General features: G+C 40.4%; 2 protein-coding genes across 12 annotated transcripts in view; one reads left to right on the forward strand and one right to left on the reverse strand.

Moving 5' to 3' along the window:
* The window catches only part of LOC116315508 (RAS guanyl-releasing protein 2-like), a 39509-nt gene extending 29577 nt beyond the window's left edge, over positions 1 to 9932 (reverse strand). Inside the window, exon 1 of one of the 2 annotated variants that reach the window (XM_031733831.2) lies at positions 9591 to 9932. The gene's annotated coding sequence lies outside the window, so the exon portion shown is untranslated. The remainder of the gene's footprint in view (positions 1 to 9590) is intronic. The other variant, XM_031733830.2, reaches the window with a different exon arrangement.
* Positions 9433 to 18872, forward strand: LOC116315507 (alpha-protein kinase 1-like). 10 transcript variants are annotated; one of them, XM_039609315.1, is made up of 10 exons: positions 9553 to 9570; positions 10818 to 10948; positions 11754 to 11952; positions 12596 to 12750; positions 12853 to 13051; positions 13593 to 13652; positions 13749 to 13835; positions 13914 to 13990; positions 14666 to 14761; positions 18025 to 18872. In XM_039609315.1, the coding sequence occupies exons 3-10, from the start codon at positions 11835 to 11837 to the stop codon at positions 18796 to 18798; spliced, it is 1566 nt and encodes a 521-aa protein (XP_039465249.1). In that variant the 5' UTR covers positions 9553 to 9570; positions 10818 to 10948; positions 11754 to 11834; the 3' UTR covers positions 18799 to 18872. The 10 variants fall into 10 exon arrangements, 6 of the variants coding, with proteins under 6 accessions (XP_039465250.1, XP_039465249.1, XP_039465252.1 ...); XM_039609316.1 differs by lacking the exon at positions 10818 to 10948 and having other exon boundaries at positions 9433 to 9570; XR_005612204.1 differs by lacking the exon at positions 14666 to 14761 and having other exon boundaries at positions 13749 to 13807; positions 18025 to 18159.
* Positions 18873 to 19856: the final 984 nt, after the last annotated feature.

Consider the following 19856-nt stretch of genomic DNA (forward strand, 5'->3'; position numbering starts at 1 on the left):
TTTCTGGTATCAAAATTCATGGTTCCCTCAATTACAGCAAGTCTTCCAGGTCGTGAAGCAGCAGTGGACGATCACACTACTACCGTGTCTGACTGTTGCTGTGATCTTCTTTTATTCAAATGCTGTGTTATTTTTATGTCAGATGGTTTTTCCCCAGTCTCTTTCTTATCCTTGAATCATGAACACTGACCTTAACTGAAACTGAAACAAGTGAGGCCTGCAGTTCTTTTTGTTGTTCTGGGTTCTGAAGTAATTTTGGGATGGTTCATCAGCTCTCCAAGGTTTCTCCATTTATGGATAATGGCTCTCACGATGGTTTGCAGAACTCCCAAAGCCTTCAAAATAGTTTTATAACCCTTCCCAGACTGACAGATGTCAGTGACTTTGTGATGGCATGATCCGATATCTCTTAGCCTATTTTACTATGTCAGACTCGAATCAATTCAATTGAAATTATTTCTAAATTAAAAAGGGTCTGGCTGTAATCAGGCCGGGGTGTGGCTAGTGAAACTAATTTCATGATAAATATTTTTTTTCACGTAGGGCCCGGTAGATTTGAATAGCTTTTTTTTCCTAACTAAATGAAATTATTATTTTAAAAACATTTTATATTTACTCTGGTTAACTTTGTCTAATAGAAAAATTTGTTCGTGGTCTGAAACATGTAAGTGTGAACATTTTTTCATGACACTGTAAGTGTAAAAGTGACACTAAGGTTAAGCTCAAGTAACAAAGTTAGGTAACAAAGTCCCCAACAACATACTGTGCACTGCTCTAACTTTATTTTAATGTGGTGGCTCTGTGAGTGTGAGAAGGGTGTGATGTGTATGTGTATGTATCCATTGTGCCTGACACAATGAAGCCTTTCACTGCACTGTCTCTGCCGCAACGTGGTGGGTGGACACACTCAATTACAGGCTTCACAAGCTGTCTCAGCCACGTTCTGCAGGGATGGTGGGGGAAGCAAACGTAGAGAAAGAGATAGAAGTATAATCCTCAACCGCAATTTAAATCATCACATTGTTAGAGCAATCAGCCACAGCGCTGATCAGCAGGCAAGATTAAACTTCTGATACAATATGGTCAGATAACGGGAAGATAAATGGCGAACAACTAAAAAGGGCTTTGTGTTGCTGTAAATAGATATGAAAGTTTCAAGGTGGGTTGCTAAAGTCACCACAGGAAGTAAAGCAGTGTTGCATGTGAGTATTAAAACCTCAGCAAACAAACACCAAGACCTGTGATGCCTAGCTCAGAAAAAGGAGGCTATACTCCATCAGTATTGGCTCTCTGCATTGGCAGTTACGTCTGCTCGCATGTCATGAATATAATGAGAATGAAAATTGTCTAGAAGTCAATTGTTTCCTCACTGTACTAGATAAGGCTGAGGATGATCTAGGTTTGAGCTGAGATGGCCTTGCCTGTGAAAAAAGGTGCGCTTCTGTTTCACTTCTGCATTTTCAGTGTTTATTACAGAACTGTCCATCCTCAAAACTGAATGAGGACCTAAAACCACTTTCTCCTTCTGTGTGGGGCCCATCTCTCAGGGGCTAAACAAAAAAAGAAAGAGAGAAGCAGAGGTTTTTTAAAGAGTCACCAATGCTTTAGCAGAGTCTCGTCTGGTGCTGCTGAACACCCTGTGCCCATCTTGATGATGATGCTATCTTCCCATTCAAAGTGAATACACCATTCATCATCCTGCTGACAGGAGCGCTTTGAGAGCAATTTTCTCTTAGCTATTATATGAATTAAGACTGACTTATCTTAAACAGGTTCCCTCCTCCTTTCTTTTCTGGACATTCCTTAAGTGTTTTTCCAACAGCGTCTTTCTAATACAGTCCCGATATCTGCAAAGCGCTGAATTGATTGTAAAGAAGCACACACTGCGAGAACTTTAGTGTCATCCTTGGTTGCCTGGTGACGAGGACCCGGGGCCATCGATCAGGCAGATTAAGGGGTGGATGGGGCTCAGCGGGGATAAAGGGAAGTTGACGGGTGCCTGGTCAATCCTGGCCATGCAGAATCTGCTGTGTGCTGCTGGTTTACTGGGCAGTGAAAAAGGTCACATCCTCCAGCTAGACGCAGTCAGACCCCCTTCAGACTACTGCCTCTCTCGTTTTCAATATCACGGTCACACAATAACAGGCAAGCAGCTTTTCAGCTAATTCTCAACTTTAAAACCAATGCTTTTGAAGTTTGACCCATAATAGTGAATTAAAGCAGACTTATTATTGTTGCTACTGTTTAATAATTGATGACTCTCCTGTTTTACACATTTAAAAGTACCTGAAATATACACATAGTTAAAACAATGAGGTTAACATGACTAATAATAACAAATAGTGGTTTTATAGGATGTCTGTGAAAACTGATATTTCAAATATGACCGTGTCTGTTCTGCTGCTCAAATGCAGAGTTCATGAGCTGACTTAAACTCTTAAAGCAGCAGAACTCTTAAAAGGAGCTAAAGTACATTTTTATTCAATATTCACTCAATTAAACTAAAACTCTTGAACCATCATTTTTAATTTATTATTTATAATAATAATAATAATATTTTGTGTCCATTGCAGTCACATCTATAAACCTATGACTGTGTTTAGGCCTTTTTCCTTTCTAAATGAACTCAGATTATGCTAAACGCACACATTTTTTTCAAGCTATAGACATTAGAAGGAAACCGAGAGCTTAAATCTTTATTGACTTTCCTGTCTTAAAGTACTGACTGATGATAAGGCGTTGCAAACAGACAATAATCATGTCCATCATCTTATCGACGTTCCCATAATGGACTCAATTCCATGCTGATAAATGCTACATGCTAATTCACAATCAGTGATTTAGTTCTATCCTCTCTCCTTGGTGTTTGGGAAAAACAAGTTTGACTGGTGTTTTGGTGGATAACAGTTATAAGAAAAGAGATACAATTTTAACAGAATTTGATTCTTTATTCAAAGTGTCAATACCATGGCAAGACTGATTGGACAGTCTCTGGTTTTTCAGGTACGTTTGGATGGATTACCACCAAACTGTACATTTTGGGACCCATATTTTGTGTGCTTACAACTTTTGTCACAACTTTCTTTAAGCAGACACACAAAGATGACCTCGGCTCTGTGTTGTGTTTGGTGTGAATCTTCAGATATAAGCACAACATGGCAACATGGCAGACACATTATTAATTAATGGAGCACATTGTCATGCTGATGCTGCTTATAGCTGCCAGTCTTGTATAAACCTCAGTATATGAAATAAATAAGTTAAGTATTCTTCTACTAAAACTTTAGCAAATATATAAGAGCTTTGAATTTGAGGCTACTGTGTAATAATTGTATATTGATGTTACTATTGTATTGAAAAAATGCAAAAACAAAAGTAAAACATAGTTTGATAGTCTGGTCACATACTTTATGAATGACTTAAATAGCTATTGTTTTTTAAAGAAGAAAAAAAAGAGGCCAGATTTCCTATGAAACCTTTGATTATTGTCACCGCGCGGCTTTTCCTCTTATCTGCCTCCTTTTTACTTTTGCTGTTCCATTTTCCATTTTTGTGAGCCACTTACTGGTGGGTAATGATGCTAAGACAGTTTTCCTTTCATCATATGTTACAGCTAGAAACTGTAATAGCATTACGTTTAGATTTCCACTAACAAATCCGGCCATGTAAAATGTAACATAACAGCAGGCACAGGCAGACAACCTTTTCTGATGATATTAGCTTTAAAAAAAAATGTATACAATAAGAGATCATATCTTCGTGTCTTTGACAGACTGTAATACGCATACAAAAACCGCTTCTTCATACACACCACCCTTGTTTATTGCCCTACATCCCCCAGTTGTAGTAAGGGTGTTGCATGATGGGACAGATATAGTTCTTCAGAGTAGCTGGTGGCAGGCTTCTATTTAGAGACTGTAGGGTACTGAGAGCAGGAAGGGAAACATTTCCCTTTCCCTGGACACGCAGAATGCCACATCAGTGGGGGGGCACCGGCTGCAAACTGAGATTAGCAGCTACAGTTGCTCCTTAGGGAGGGAAGGGGTTGAAGCAGAGGGAGGAGAGGAGGAATGTTTGAATGGGTGATAAAGAGAGAGACTGGGAGGCAGGAAGAGTGTCCTTCAGCTCAGTAAAACACAAAAAGATACTGTTGGCCGAAGGAGGAAAGAGATTAAGTATAGAGGGTTAGTACTGACAGAAGACACAATAAGATATATGAAATTAAAGTGCAACTGGGAAATTTCTATAGGCAAATGGAAGCACTCCTACTAATGCTTCTCAAAAGATTGAGAAAAGCAGCACTTCTTTGTAATCTTGAAATAACAGAGAGGGGAAAAGGAGAAAAATATGTAAATTTCTTCCTGCTGGGAGACAGCAGCTACCCACGTGGGATGTTGTGTTGTGTCCTTTAACAGATAAAGTCACGCATCCTGCTCCACATCTGGCTCAAATTAATATCTTATATCTCCCATTTATGACTTCAAATGAAAAACATAATGCAGGAGACAGAGAGGGCATCGTGGCTGATTTCATGTGCTGTTATAATGTATGCCTCCTGCCACCCCCCCCACCCCCAAATGCGACAATGCATCATTGTGTCAGATTGTTTTCACTGCTTTGTGTTCAAGCTTCCTGCTCAAATATGGGTCCTTTACCAGATGTGAAAGTTTGCTTCACAACAAATACCGGAAGGGTGTGCTGCTATGTGTATGTGAGATGTGGCAACTTCTACTGTTTGTCCACACTTTTCTCTTTTTTTGCTACCTTATTACAAACAGTCTTGTGGGCTTGAGTAAGTGCTATGAATAATTTTTTTCACACATATTTCCTCTATATGCTAGAGTTTTTCCTCACTCTGTCATTTATCTCTCTGACACACATAACTTCCTCTTCAAACCCTCACTGTGTGATGAGTGAAAGATGAGGCCACATGGCGTATTGTGTGAAAGGCCCAATGTGATACATCATTTTATGGAATTCTGCATTTGGGTTTGTCTTTCACAGCGAACACCCAGGAGATTCCTGCCAACTGTCTATTAACTTCAGAGCATGCCTCGGCCAGGGTTCGTGTTCTAGTGTTCTGCTGAAGTCAGGGATATCACTTCCTGTTGTTGCAAAGTGTTCCATCTGCAATGGCCAAATTTTAAATTAAAAGGGAAATACATTGATTCATATATTTGCCAAGAGGAATTGACTCTATTTGCATGTCTCCACAGTTAATATGAGGATATTGCTACATATAGTTAGCTTACAAGGGTTTAACTTAGCAGATTGTATGACCTTGACTGCAGCCAGGCTAGTCTTTTGCCCTGATCAAAGAAGTTCTGAGTCTTCTAAACAGAGTAAAACTGGCACATTTGCACTTTTGTCAGACTTTTATGTAAGAAAAATACCACTAGAAACTACTTAGCATAAAGAATAAAACAAAGCCAAAGAGCTATCTTAACAGACGAGGACCTCTAAAGCCAGTTAGTTGTGTGATTGTGTTTACCCTTTGTGCAACACACAATCATGTAATCCACTGTTTGCCAGGCAATACTGTCCATCTTTATTCAAGGCTATGTAGCTGCAAGCTGTTACATACTATAATATAGCAGAAAAATAAGTTTGTGGTTAAGGCTTTCTGCAATTAAGGTTAAAGTTAAACCCTGGACTAAAGATGTAAAACATGGGTGTAGTCACAATGATAACACCCTCTGGTTAGTAAATAAAAGCCTCAACCTGGGTGTTTTTGCTGTCACTATCTTTTCACTACTGATAAGTGAAAAGTCATTAGCCAATAAGCACATCCTGAATAACCATCCTTTCTGACTCTAATAGTAAGCTTAATTTGAAATATGAACTTTATGAACTTTGACCTAGAAGTAGTGACTGAGTCTATTGGGACAAAGTTTGGTGGTCACTGGACAAGGTTAGTTTTGCATAGACTTTTAGAAGGAAGTCTTGTTGCAAAAAGAGCAGTTGCCCCAAACTTATAAATCCTGTACAACACAAAGCCTTGAATGTAAACTTTGCCCAACAGTCAGTTGTAATGTGTTATACTCAAATAAGAAATCAACCAACCAAAGGAAAACTGAAAAGCATTTTTTGAGCCGCTTCACCTTCACAATATAAATCTCAGCTACTTATATTGCCCAAAGGTGCTGTTTTCCACCCTTGACTCAGAAACAAGGAGGCACAGCTGTGCAGCTGCTGTGAAAAACTGCTTCTGGTTAGAGCCACATACCAAGTGATGCTGCATGTTTTAATTCTCACAAACTCCGATCTTCGAAGAAATGCCTGCGGTTTGCAGAATGAGGCACAAACTGCAGTTCTGGAGGCCAATTTGTTCTGTTCGCAGTGTTTATCTGCTTCATTTCCTCCTGCCTGTCAGAGATGTGCTCACTGAGCTGCACAGTGGTTTTATACAACAGTCATTTTGAACTAGTTGTGAATGCTGGGAGTTTCACATTCAAACAGCCACCCTCCTTTTTACCCCCGCAGGCTTTTTAACAGCCTTGGCTGGTTCCTGTTTATGTATTCCTCCCTAAAACAGCACACATCCATGAGCACACCACAAAGCCCTCAATTTCCTGTAGTCATAACACACCAAATATTATGTACATTCAGATAAAAAGCTTGACAGATTACAGACTGTAAACAGAATGAGTGGGAAAAACAAAGGTAGAGACTATGTGATAGCAGATGTGGGATAACAGGCACTTTCGATTCCGTTTCTGAAACTGAGGCACGCCTAACACCTGTTCAGGGCAGAGCGACCCCACTCAGCCCAAACCTTAAATAACTGTGATATTGTAACCACCTGCTAATTTCTCTAGTAATCAGCTTTGGATTTGCCCACAAATGCCTTTCACCCTATCTGAGTGAATTCAAAGCCTCAGCTTGATTTATAGCTCTTCAGGTCTGACACTTTTCCACCCCCGCTACCTTCCCCTCCTACAGAATGTCTCCCTCTCCCCTGCTGCCGCCTCTCTTTCCTGTGTTCCTGCCATACCTTTAAAGGTGAGAAACAGACAAACTGAGATTTTACAGAGTACGTGGCCTTTGCTGCGAGCTGAAGAGTTGAGTAGGGAGCAGAGGAACCAAAATATCCCAGATGACCGCTTAATTATTTGCAGACCATTTGCAAATCAGTTTGTGAAGGCTGATACATAATTACAAGTAACCCTGTTCACATCTATTCACAATTAGATCCCTAGTTGTCACAATTTTGGAATTGCTGTTCTTCTGCCAAGTTAGTAGGAGTTGTACCAAGTCTGATTCCAGCTCTGCCTACGCCGCGTGCCTTTAAATTCTCCTTTCAGGTGTTTGAATCAGTTAAAAGCATCACCGAACAAACAGCTCAAAAAAAGACTTCAACATTCAGGCGGCCTCCGTGGTGGTAATTAAGGAGGATTAAATTGGATTAGCTAATAAAAAGCAAACTCGAGAAGGTAGAGGGCAGACAGAGAGCACTGGACCAACCATCTCGTTGATGGCAAATATCCAGTGCACGTGTCTGAGCTGCTGCTCATTGTCTGCTCTCTGTAATTATTTTCTTCTCTGCTTGATTTTCCTCTCGTGCACACTGGGGTTTTTTTCCCTTTATCCTTGCTATCCCCCCCATTCTGTTTTAGTTCTTGCCTTCCTTAACTCACCAGCCCTCCCTCCCTAATTTGTTGCTGTCGGTCCTTTGGCATAAAGCAGAAAAGCTTTTTACAATACAACCAATTATAGCTGGCTTTCCTGATAAGTGCAACAGCACTGCAGGTTGAGGTGGAAGGAGGCAGCTGGAAGTGATGCTAAATATCAAGGGTGTCTGCTCCGCAGGCCAGAAGTAATTGCACTGCAGCAGCAGAGGAGAGAACGAAAGAATAGAGATGCAGAGATTTCCTATTTTAATCTCTTCCACTCGTTTTTTTTCTAAACTCAGTTTTTTGGAGGCACTTTAATCCTTGAAATCCCGTCTTTTTAAAGCACTCTACCTTTCAAGTCAAGCACCACTTCAGTGTTTGTGTACATGAGATCACAGAGACCATGGGTGACTTTGAGGTGACTGATGATCAAATGAGCCAGCATGTGACAAAATGGACTTTGGACTATTTTTTTTTTTTTTATTGATTTGTTGGTCGCTGACAGAAGTGTGTAAGTGGGAGCCTCACGCATGATGGTTGATGCTGAATGTCTGCCTCATTTGCATTCTCTGAAACAGCTGCTAATCTGGATGAGCAAGTGCACAAAAGCAGGCTTGTCCAATATTCAAAATAGCAGCGGGAGCTACATCAGCAACGTGTAGCACCAGCCAAATGAGCTACACACTGAAAACACTGAAGTCACTTCTCTGTTTTTGCCTCTCGCACGCAGCAAAACCACATCAGTAGGGATTCGAGGTTACAAATGAAATCCCACGGCTCTGACACCACGGCTCTGGGTGGATAAAGCTGGGGTGAACTTGGCGAAGACGCCACAGTGTGAGTAAGCGTCCAACACTCCGAGATGCCTCCTAATCCCTGCTGCTCTGCACACATTGGCACGAAATCACCTTGAATCATTACATTTAAGACAGCTGCAGTCTGCATAAGAAAATAAGTAATGAAGAGGTTGACTGAAGGCTGAGCAAGCTACACCTGACCTGTCACTCGTTTGACTCACCACTCGGGCCTGCTGAATCACAATCAGCTGGGATGTGGCCTACAGTGTTGCGTTACAGTCGAGGTAAATTCCTTTCAATGCTGGTATTATTACATCCATTGGTTTAGTAGCAGAGCTGCCAGTAGTCCTGGGAGTCAGTGCATGTGCAATATAAAGGACACCTCATTGTGCTGTTAGCTCTGAAAGATGCATAAGGTTTAAAGAGAAGAACTCAGCTGGAGCTTTTGCATCTTGAGCTGTAACTGTGCGTGCCAGCAGACCTCTGTTAACCATTATTCTCATGCCAGCTGAAGCAGGACAAAGATTTTAGATTTTAGAAATAGGCATCCCTCTACCCCCACCCCAACCACCGCCAGTGTAGCTGCAGCTCTGAGCATCTCAGCTTTATATTGTGGTTATAGTGAGTCTATTAATAGCCACAAAGATAATGCATTTCTTCATTCATTCTTACACACAGCCACCAACACTTGTTGTTTGCAAGCTAGATATGCACAAACACACAAGCACACAGTCAGTCACACACTGAACCCTGTGAATTGCACCATCGCTGTCTGAACACTGTTCAACAGGTAGATGTATCTGCAGCTGCAAGTCTGAGCCTAGCAGCCTTAAGTTCACCTCGTTTGTTTTTTCCAGCACAAGTGCAGAGAGCGCACTCGTGGCTCCCTTTAATGAATCGACGTGAAATTATCAGACGGACAATGCAGTTGTTGATGGTGCAATCGGGCATGCCCATGCGCGATCTCACTGTTGCAAAAGAAGTAACACTTGCACTCATGCATTAGTCAGCCTATGGAGGTTGTGAAAGGTTTGCAACAGAACCAGAAACGGACGTGTAACGTTTCCCGCTGGCAGATTTCAAGAAATAGGTGCCATAGTTGAGCTCCACCTTCCAGATTAAGAAGGGGAAAAAAAGTGGCACCAGTGTTGTAATAACAAGTAAGTAGTAGATTTCTTACCTTTAGAGTTTGAAGCGTCCCATGCTCCGAGAGGAGAGGCTGGAGTGACAACAGTTGTGGAGTGAGCTCTGAGATGGGAAGCGTTACATCACCGTAACACTGTCGAGCTCACAAAGTCTGTTCGGCGACCGAGTGTTAGAGTCGGCAAAGATGGGAGCCCGCAAGAAGTCATCAGATGATAAACAACTGGGGTCCGACCTCGGGGGGTTAATGCTGCTGCGGCGAACGGGCCATGCGGCTGTCTCCAAGTTCTCTACTGGCGCACTCCGAAGCAAGTTGTGGATGTGATGCGTGTTGGTGCAGCGGAGGCAGCCGAGCTCAGTTATCTGCTCGCAGCTGGAACGCGTGCCAGCCTTCTAGTGTTCCAGCTGTGCAGCTCACAAACACACTGCAGAGCCACAGTCCCGCCTATTGGTAGTATCACTGCAACACCGCCACAGCCTGTCCACGGGGCTTTTCATCATCTGATCGCTTTTCTGAGAGATCGAGGCGTCCTATCAGCCGGGATCACATATTTATTACAAGTGGACGTGTGTTACCTGAAAAAAAAAAACTCGTGAGTGCGTGCTGTTTAGCAGATGATATATGATGTAGTCGTTTTGGGTTTTTTTGTTTTTTGGAGGGTATTTTGGGGTGGTGGGGGGGTTACCCTAAATAAGAGGCAGTAGTGCAGCGGTATGAAGGGAAAATCACATCTTTATCATTTTTATTTTTATTTTAAATGTATCTAATAAATATATTTGTTTCACAATATAAAAAATATGCGGCATTTTTGCTTATGCGTCGAAAGGTCAAAAGTCCTCCCAAAGATCCCTCAGGATATTTATTAATTTATACATAAATGTATTCATTTAATGATTTATTTCAGTCACATTCCTACAGCCCAGCTACCTGTTGCTATAGATCACAGCTCTGGCCCTTCATTACGTCACGCGTTGCATTCAGGTCGAGCAGGAATAAGTGAAAAAAACAAAGGCACCATTAAATACTAAAAATACAGTATTTTGCTGAAGTAATTTAAGCGCAGCGACCAAAAAATTGTTTATTAGATAAGATTTTTTAGTAATCTTTAAAAAATATTTTAGACAGTATTTTATAAATAAGCGGTATAAATAATAATCATTTTTCGTTTTCTTCTTAGAAACAGAAAAACAATCAGTTAAATAAATCATACCACGTATTTTGATATTAAGTCTAACCGACTTTCTTCATGTTCGGGTTTTACAGACCAAGCTTTAAATAATGCAACAAATATCGTACGCTCCGGGGTACAAGTTTGATGTTTCCGAAAACTTTGAAAGTAGCATTTCATGATTCCGCCCCACCAGGAAGACGCAAAGAACAAGAACTAACCATAGGTGAGTTTAAAAAAAGAACTTTTTACATTTTACATTAAAAGAAAAGCGATAAATACTTCGAGGTTAGCCACACTTAACTGAGGTGTCTAATTACGAATGTATGCTAATTAGCTGTAGGCTAGGTTACACTGAATAGTGCAAAAATACTTTCTGTGGTTGGGTTTTTTCAAATAGATGAAATGCAGTGTGTGGTGTATTTAAATAACATACGTACAAGTATATCATATATATATAAGAGGCTGAAGAAGTTGCTTAGACGAGTGACAAAACGTTTCTCCCACTGAAAACATTACGTCCAGATGATTGAGCATGAGTCAACACAACATGAAATTGTAGTTCGGTGAATAGTGTATGTTTTATACTCCTTCCAGCTGAAAGGTGACATTCGATTTCATAAACCAAAAATAACTTTCACAGTGATGTTTTATATAGTTTGAAATCCGACATATTATTGAAGAATTTCAGAATATTCTTACTGAACTAAACTTAGGTCCGTATACATTTATTATTATGTTTTATAAGCAAATTCTATAAAATTAACTAGATTAGGAGTTTTTGAAAAGTTCTGACAAATTAGGCCATTAAGACTCCATATTTAGTCCCCTTTTAAAAGTCATTTATGCAAGTTCAATTTCATTACCTGTTTTGTTGATTTATTTGTATGTTTGTTTTTTACATTTTTATTGTAATGTTAATGTTTTGAAATATTACAAACGGGCCGGATGTGGAGCCGCTCTTTCTCAAAAATATTTCAACAGTATTGTCATTTCATGGAATTTCCCTCTCTTGGATCACTCTCTTACAGAAACAGGGGTGAGGAGGCCAAGAGAGAAGGATTTTTTTTTTTTTCCTTTTCGACAACAGCTAACTGCGTCTGTTTACCACAATGGACAGTCGAGAGGTGGGAGATTTACTGGACGAGTGCCTCGGGGCAGCAAAAGCAGCAGGTCGCCAGTCCACCGGGGTGTCTGAGGCAGATCGGCTAAACTACTGCAGCTGCAGAGGTCAGACACAAGATGGTGCTGTTTAGTGTTTTTTGAGCATGTGAGATACTCAGAGATTTGGGTCAGGATCAAAGGTGAGGTGGAATTATGCTTGCATAAGCTCTGTACAGCTCTGTGGCTTCCATGGCATGAATTTGACACTTTGTGGTGTCTTGCATCTTATAGGGTGAACACACACATACTATTACATGTTACTGCTAAACAAGGGAGAAAAACATGCTCCATTTCACTTAGATTTTTCATATAAATTATGTTTTGCTCCTGATTTTAGAATCTTAGACCTAAAGTTGTCCAGAGCAGCTTAAACTAAGTCTAAGTAAACGAAGTCTTCCTTTTGGGAACTTCCTGTTATTGGTTCAAACAGCAGTACATTTCTAAACAGCAATCCATCCAGCTTTTCCTTGTGTTGCGTTGATGTGAATCTTTCATGCTTTTTTTTTTGTATATACTTTTTCTAATGGTGGATGCTAATATTAACCATGGTCAAAATTTCAAATAAAGAGGTCAGTTTATGCACTAGTAATCCCGTGTAGCTGGAATGTAGTCACTGTAGGTAAAGATATTCTTTTGTGAATACATTTTGAAAACATCAGTGTATCTTAAGCCCAATACTGTTTGCTCAGCTGGATTTTATTTCCTGTAGACTTGCTGTGTGCCGAACTGGCCTCCCTCCTGCAGGAAGCCATGGACATGAAATGGCCTTTTGCACCAGAGAAGTGGCAGTATAAGCAGTCTGTCAGCGCCACTGACAAAACCAACCTCAATGACCTCATCAGCAAGCACTTGTCTCAACTACTGGTAATAATTAAATAATAACCTATTCAGCTCGGCACCCTGTGGTGTCATTGTAAATAAAAACATAAGCACATTCCCAAATGTTGTGTTTACTGTGTCTGCCAGGATCTCCTGAAGGCCTCCATCAGGGCTGAGGAGGCACATTGTGCACTTGCAGTTGTCTTCTTAGTGGACCGCTACCTCTACTGGACTGATGATTCAAGCCGCCTGCTGAAGATTGCCAAGCTTCTCCACAGACGCTACCCCGAGACCCCCATAGCCCCCCAGCTGGTCATACGGCAGGCCAGGCTCTATTTTAACTCGGGTAGAGTGCAGTGAAAGATTGGGATTGATGCTATCTAAGTATTTTTTTGTCTTCTCATCTCTGCGTGATATCAGTGACGCAGGATATATCTAATATGGTAATTTCAGCTACACCGTGAGCACAGAAGCTCCACCCACCAGCTGTTCAAATCTTTTGTCTGCAGGGGGCAACAGATCAGTTTGGCATGTAGGGAGGGGTGAAAGAGCTAAAGCAGTTTTTTTCAGACAGTGAATGGTCTAAAACACATATGAATAACATTATTTTTTTTAACTGTGAATCAAAGCCGTTCTTGGAGAGTGAAATAACAGCAATTTAACGACTATATAAAAACGACTATATAAACTCCTCTCTGATACGTGTTGGATGAGCAGTGCTAATTATTGTTTGGAGAAATTATAGTGATTGACGTAATAACCTGGAAATTGCACATGAACGACTCTCACTCCTTAGTTATTTTTGCCACATTTCATTAAAGGGTTATTTTAAGTGAGGCTTGTGCAGACCTGGGTAAATGCAAACATAATCATTATCTGCCCCACAGGAAAACTGCAGAAGGCAGAGTACATCCTGAGCAGCCTGATTAACAACAGCGGGACGACAGGTAGTTTCCTGTCTGTTCCTCTTCACGGACATTTATTGAGGATTAAACTGAGTCCACAAAGTAAACAAATAATGTGCCTTTTTCTTTTATGTGCAGGTCGTTGGATATACCACTCTGAAAGTGACCGGGTGCTCGTGCAGGCTGTGAGTGTTCAAGTGCGTGGCACGATTTTGCAAAAGCTGGGTAAGATCACTTTTGTGAAGCGAAAGATAATTCTCATTATTTTTGATTATTTTTTATTGTCTTTGTGTTGTGTTTTAGGCCTGTGGTTAGAGGCTGCAGAGCTAATATGGGCTTCCTTGGTTGGGTACTACTCGCTTCCTCAACCTGACAAAAAGGTACCACAGACTATACTATCAGTTGGTTGCCATAGTTGGCATAGTTGGTTGAGGTTTAAATCAGGGATGTCAAACTCATTTGACATTGTGGGACACTCTGCTTTATGTCAGCTTAAAGAAGTTTAAGTACACATTTTATCTCTGGGATATTTTAATATCAGCAAAAGAAGTGTAACTTCTACATGATGAAGAAATGCTGCTGTGTGCTTTAATTGTATTAATAAAAGTGTAAAATTACAGAAAAGATTCTGTTAGCTCATCAGACAGACTTTCCTGTAATTAAAAAAATGGAAAATCTTTGTTAATTGACAGAATGTGCTTTGTTTTTATTTTTACTCAGAACACACTGTAAAAATACTGCATTTCTAAAGTAGATAGTGATTGTGTTATTTAAATGTTTATCAGGTATTTGTTTTACTTTGGTGTTGAATAAATGGCCATGATGAAGGCTTTAGGAAAAGCTGTAAAATCTATGAAAATACATTTAAAATATAACATTTTTGTCCTCCTTCACATTTTCCAAAGCCATTCAGTGGACCAGGTTGAAGTCTTTGACACACTGATTCTGGTCCCCAGGCCTTATGTTTAATGTTTGACTATCCTGGTTTAGATGTTAGTCGGCCCAGTTTACACACTGTGATAAACCTCTGACCTGCAACTCTGTTTATTTTATAGGGTATTGGAACTTCCCTTGGTATACTGGCTAATATATTGGTATCTATGAACAATGAGGACTTCCATGCCTTTAGGACTAATCCAGATATTGATTTTGTAAGCCCGCCTGACATATCTCCATTCATTAGTTGGTTTTTGTAAAAGATTTTGGCTGCGTTATTTATTCTGTCCACGTTACTTGGGGATGGAAATCATCGTCTTCTCTCAGCAGCCCAAGCAGCTAAGATGGCAGTGGTATACACTCAGTATACTTCACTGTATGTTTTGACCAATGTGGTAAGTTACTTCTACTGAATAATCTCTGTCTACTTGCCTGCAATTGACCTTTAGAGTTCTAGTTTATCAGCATAGATTAATGACGCAGATACCTGAAACTTCCCCAACATACCTAATTTGAACTAAGTTTTATTTCCTGCAGTGATAGAGAATCCTCATAGTCCAGCAAAAGTTTTATGTCTAAGCAAGTAGTTATCAGACAATCCTGCACTGAATATGTTTGCTGTTTTGTTGATAAAATTGAAATTTTCCTTCCTGCAGACTTATTGATTATTTTGAGTCTGTTGACTGACAGGTGGGAGGCAACCTGTCTCCAGTTGCAAACAGAATTAGACTGCCTGCAATCACTTTCAGACATCACTTTCAAGGTCTGCAAATAACTGATGTGTACTTTATAAACACAAACAGCCAAAATGTTGCAATCAGTATGAGTCAGTCTGCTCTGATAAGTGCAACTTGTCCTTGACACGTTTCTTTGCAACACTGGGCTCAACTCAGCTGCTTGTATTCTGGTTGTATACTGGTGATATTCCTATGTAAAGGCAAGGTTGCAGAGCGCCTTTGTCATTTTGCAGTTAATCTGCGATCCTGCAGCAACTGTGTCACTATTTGTGGAGGAATTTCCATTAGGTTCTGGTTGGACTCTAAATGTTTAATAGTTACTGCAAAATTCTGGTTAACATGAATTTCTGTACTTATGTACTAAGGTTGAAATTCATTGCAAACCATGGCACATGTTTGCAATAATTTTGGTTGTGTTGTGGTCTTCAACTACTGTTTTCTCTAGTGTGACTGCAGCATTAGACAACTTACCCCATTGAATGCAATGCTCCATCAAAAAAAGGAATTTTTAAAATGTTAATTAACTTCTTAACGATTTATAAAGCCTGTATTTAGCCTGTGATAGTTTTTGTTTTTGCAAAACTAAACACTTAAACGATTTTGAATTCAGTACCACATTAGAACTGAGCAATGTTAACTACTGTGGTTAATCAGCTTGTCTTTCAACACTACCTGTGTTTGGGAACTGACGTGGAGGGCAAACAGTTTTGTTGCTTGATGAAGCATTTCACTTGATCAACAAGCCGGAGTCACCTTTGCCATATTTTATGTTGGATAACGTGTCAGGTGATTCTATTAGTGACCGCTTAGGACTCTTAGCATGCCAGTTAAGCAACCACAGTGCTGCACCGTGCTGCCGACATACCTGAAGAATGTGGTTTGGCCTTTTCCTTCTGAAATAAGCGAGGCCTTCCTGAATAGCAATGTGTTGCTCCAAAACCAAAAATTATATTGGTCCATATAAGGATGTTTCAGTATTCTTTTATTGATGATAACCATGATATTTAAAAAAACTAAATATTATTATGTGGTTTTGTATAATTACTTAGAGATTCTCCACTTTTCAACGCTTGCATTTTGAGTGTAATTCATTTGCCCCCCAAAAAAACACAAGTTAGAGATGAATTTGACTAATCCTTCTTAATCTGTAATTGTGGTTTTTAGCACTGATAATAACAGAGTAAAAATCTGGTGTCTGACAGCCTTAGTTCAGCATAAATGAGGTCACCACCGAGATGTAAGTTTCACACGTGTAGCCATGTCATTGCTTTGAATAGTGTCCAGATGACAGGCTGGATGGTTCCTCTCCTTTTAACCCAGAGGATGCAACGTCAGTGATTTCCAAAAAAGAAATATAAATTTTGATTAGTCAATCAGACCACAGGAAAGTTTTCCCCTTTGCCTCAGTCCCAGAGGTAAGAGATATTCTGGATCCTGGTTTTCATGCATAGTTCCTCAACCCAGACAGTGGTTTCTGCTAATGTGTAATAGTTCAAAGATCACAATCATTCAGTATTGGTTTCCACTTTTTCTCCCCACTTTTTAAAATGACCTTTTTTAAATATCATCATTTCGTTATGTCTTGATATGAAATTTTCAGGTAAATAGAGGGTTTAAATGATTTGTCAACTTGCATTTTGAGTTTGCTTATATTTACATACAGTGACCCAACTTTACTGGGGATGTATAGCACTGCGCAAAACTCTGAAGCCACCCCTTATTTCTTTATATTTTACTATGAAAATAGGAAAATGTGCAGTGAATTATTTAAACACATAGAAACATACATGGCAATACGGTACAGAAAGCACAGCCTGCACGCAGCTTTCTTCTAATTTGTTTAAGGAGTTTTCGGGATCAGTTCTTCAGCGTTCTAAAAGGACATTCCAAAGCTCATATTTGGATGCTGGATGGCTTTTGTTCCACTGACCCTACAGTGTTTCAGTAATGTTGAGGTTTGGGTTCCATTATTTTGACAAGCTCCCCAACACCACTGGCTTAAATGCAGCCCCAGTGACAGAGCCTCTACCATGTTTTACAGATGGCTGTAGACCCTCGATGTTGTACCTCTCTCCTGGCCTACTCTGTACAAATTGATGACAATTTGAACCAAATATTTCACATTTGAATTTGTCACTCTGGTTGCCACTGATTTTCAGTGCAGTTTGTGTGTTATTCCCATTCCTATTCCATTTCCATTTTTGATGAGCAAACAAAAAGACTTTCACAAAAAGTTCATCCACTGTAGATAGTTTTTTAGGCCTGACACTTTTTCTCTTCTCCTCCGATTCTTAGTTTTTTTAATCACACATTGCATACCATGGCAAGATATGCTAAGTAAAATAATAATATATGCCTGTTGAGCTGTGTTATCTTTGGCCTTTTTCGCAGAATTAACCAAAATAATGGGAACAAATTGTGTGTTTTTGTGACAGACTGCTAATAACGAAATGCCTAAAGATAAAAAATTGGTTCTGTGCTAATTTTTCTGTTATGTGTAGACACAATACTGGTACATGCATTGAGTTAGGTTCTTCTTAATGCTTGAATACAGTCAGGTACAAGAACTGCACTGAAAATGAGTGAAAAAGCAGCCGGTGTCCAAAGAAAAAGTCACGCTGCATGGAAGCAAAGTATAAAGAAATGAGGGGTGGCTCAAGACTTTTGCACAGAAATGTAGGATTGTAAACTAAATCTTTCCTGTGGTTATGTAATTGTTCCTCTGTTTGTGTTTTTTTTAGACAACCCAAGGTACCTGCTTGCTATCATACAGTTTCTCTGTGGAGTGCCCAGATTCTCAAAGACAGTCATTTCTCCAGCAGGCTCAAGAAGCATTTACAATTGGCCTTCTAACCAGAGCAGAGGGTGATCTGGTAACCAGCAAGCAGGAGCTTCATACCGTTCTCAAGGCTGCCTATTCCCTCACTGTCACTCACAAGTGGCTTGGAACTCCTTTGGAGGTTGTAGCACAGGCAGTTCAAGCTTGTCAAAATGCTTTATCTAGTTTTTACAGTTACTGCCACGCAGGTACCCAAGACAAAGACAGCCTGTGCACTGAGATCATGCACCTGGTCACCCAAGTCAAGCTGCTGCTCCGAGTGGAGCCTTTCCTTAATTCAGACAAGGGGTCTTTTATCCCTGATAGCTACAGAAATGTCAAAGACACCTCTGTAAATTTTACTCTTGCAGGTTTCGCTAAGATAATGAGGAGGTTCCAAAAGTATCACAAGTCACTGTGTGAGACCACTAACACACACTGTAGGGATGCTAAAGATGAGCTAGAGATGGACAGAGGAAGGCCGTGTATAACAGCTCTTTGGACAACCACTGGCACACTCAACACAGAGGCTCAGGGAGGCTCACATTCATCCAGTGTGCATATGCCTCAAAAGCCTGAAAGCACAGATATCCTTGGCTCATCATGGCAGGAAGTGTCCTTAAAAAGTTCAGGCTCTCCTCAGCTCAGCAGAATTCAATTCAATTCAATTCAATTCAATTCAATTTTATTTATATAGCGCCAAATCACAACAAAAGTCGCCTCAAGGCGCTTTATATTGTACAGTAGATAGCACAATAATAAATACAGAGAAAACCCAACAATCATATGACCCCTATGAGCAAGCACTTTGGCGACAGTGGGAAGGAAAAACTCCCTTTAACAGGAAGAAACCTCCGGCAGAACCAGGCTCAGGGAGGCGGGGCCATCTGCTGCGACCGGTTGGGGTGAAAGAAGAAAAACAGGATAAAGACATGCTGTGGAAGAGAGACAGAGATTAATAACAGATATGATTCGATGCAGAGAGGTCTATTAACACATAGTGAGTGAGAAAGGTGACTGGAAAGGAAAAACTCAATGCATCATGGGAATCCCCGGCAGCCTACGTCTATTGCAGCATAACTAAGGGAGGATTCAGGGTCATCTGGTCCAGCCCTAACTATATGCTTTAGAAGTTATACAGGAAGCAGTGCTATTGGACATAGAGAGGGAGCGACCAATCAGAGCTGTCTACCCACAGAAGTTGATGAAGAAAGGTCAGACGACAAGTCACGGTCTCCCGATGAAAACAAGAAGCGAAACTTACAGGGTTGTAACTCTGGTGTCAATTCTGCACTACCTGCCACTTCCTCCTCCAGCATGAGCAGGGATTCAGAAAACCTTGAGATGATAAAAGCTGAAATAGAAACGCTGACCTCTGAAGAGGATGTGATGTCTGATACTCGTGAGGCAATAGCTGAAGAATCAGAATCAGAAAGGGTTTTATTGCCAAATGTTGAGCAGGTTTACAACATTAGGAAATTGCTGCGGTACTTAGTGCAAACATAATGTTATACAATGCTTAAATAGACATAAAAATAAGAATTAAAAGTGCTAAGAGGATAGATATGTACATGAGTGCAGGTGGTGATCAGTGCCAGACATGGAATGATGCAGTGAACACAGTGTAGGGTCATGTGTTATTGGTGGGAACAGTCATATGGTTATTGTTCATAAGTCCAACAGCAGAGGGGAAGAAACTGTTCTTGTGGCGAGACGTTCTGGTGCGAATGGACCGGAGCCTCCTGCCTGAGGGGA

Source organism: Oreochromis aureus, linkage group 3 (assembly GCF_013358895.1).
Source record: "Oreochromis aureus strain Israel breed Guangdong linkage group 3, ZZ_aureus, whole genome shotgun sequence".
NCBI lineage: Eukaryota > Metazoa > Chordata > Actinopteri > Cichliformes > Cichlidae > Oreochromis > Oreochromis aureus.

Coding starts and splice junctions, on each gene's coding strand:
- LOC116315507 (XM_039609316.1), top strand. CDS start 11,835: ATGGACAGTCGAGAGGTGGGAGATTTACTGGACGAGTGCCTCGGGGCA. Junction 13,836..13,913: donor CACGATTTTGCAAAAGCTGG/GTAAGATCACTT, acceptor GTTGTGTTTTAG/GCCTGTGGTTAGAGGCTGCA. Junction 13,991..14,665: donor TTCCTCAACCTGACAAAAAG/GTACCACAGACT, acceptor TTTATTTTATAG/GGTATTGGAACTTCCCTTGG.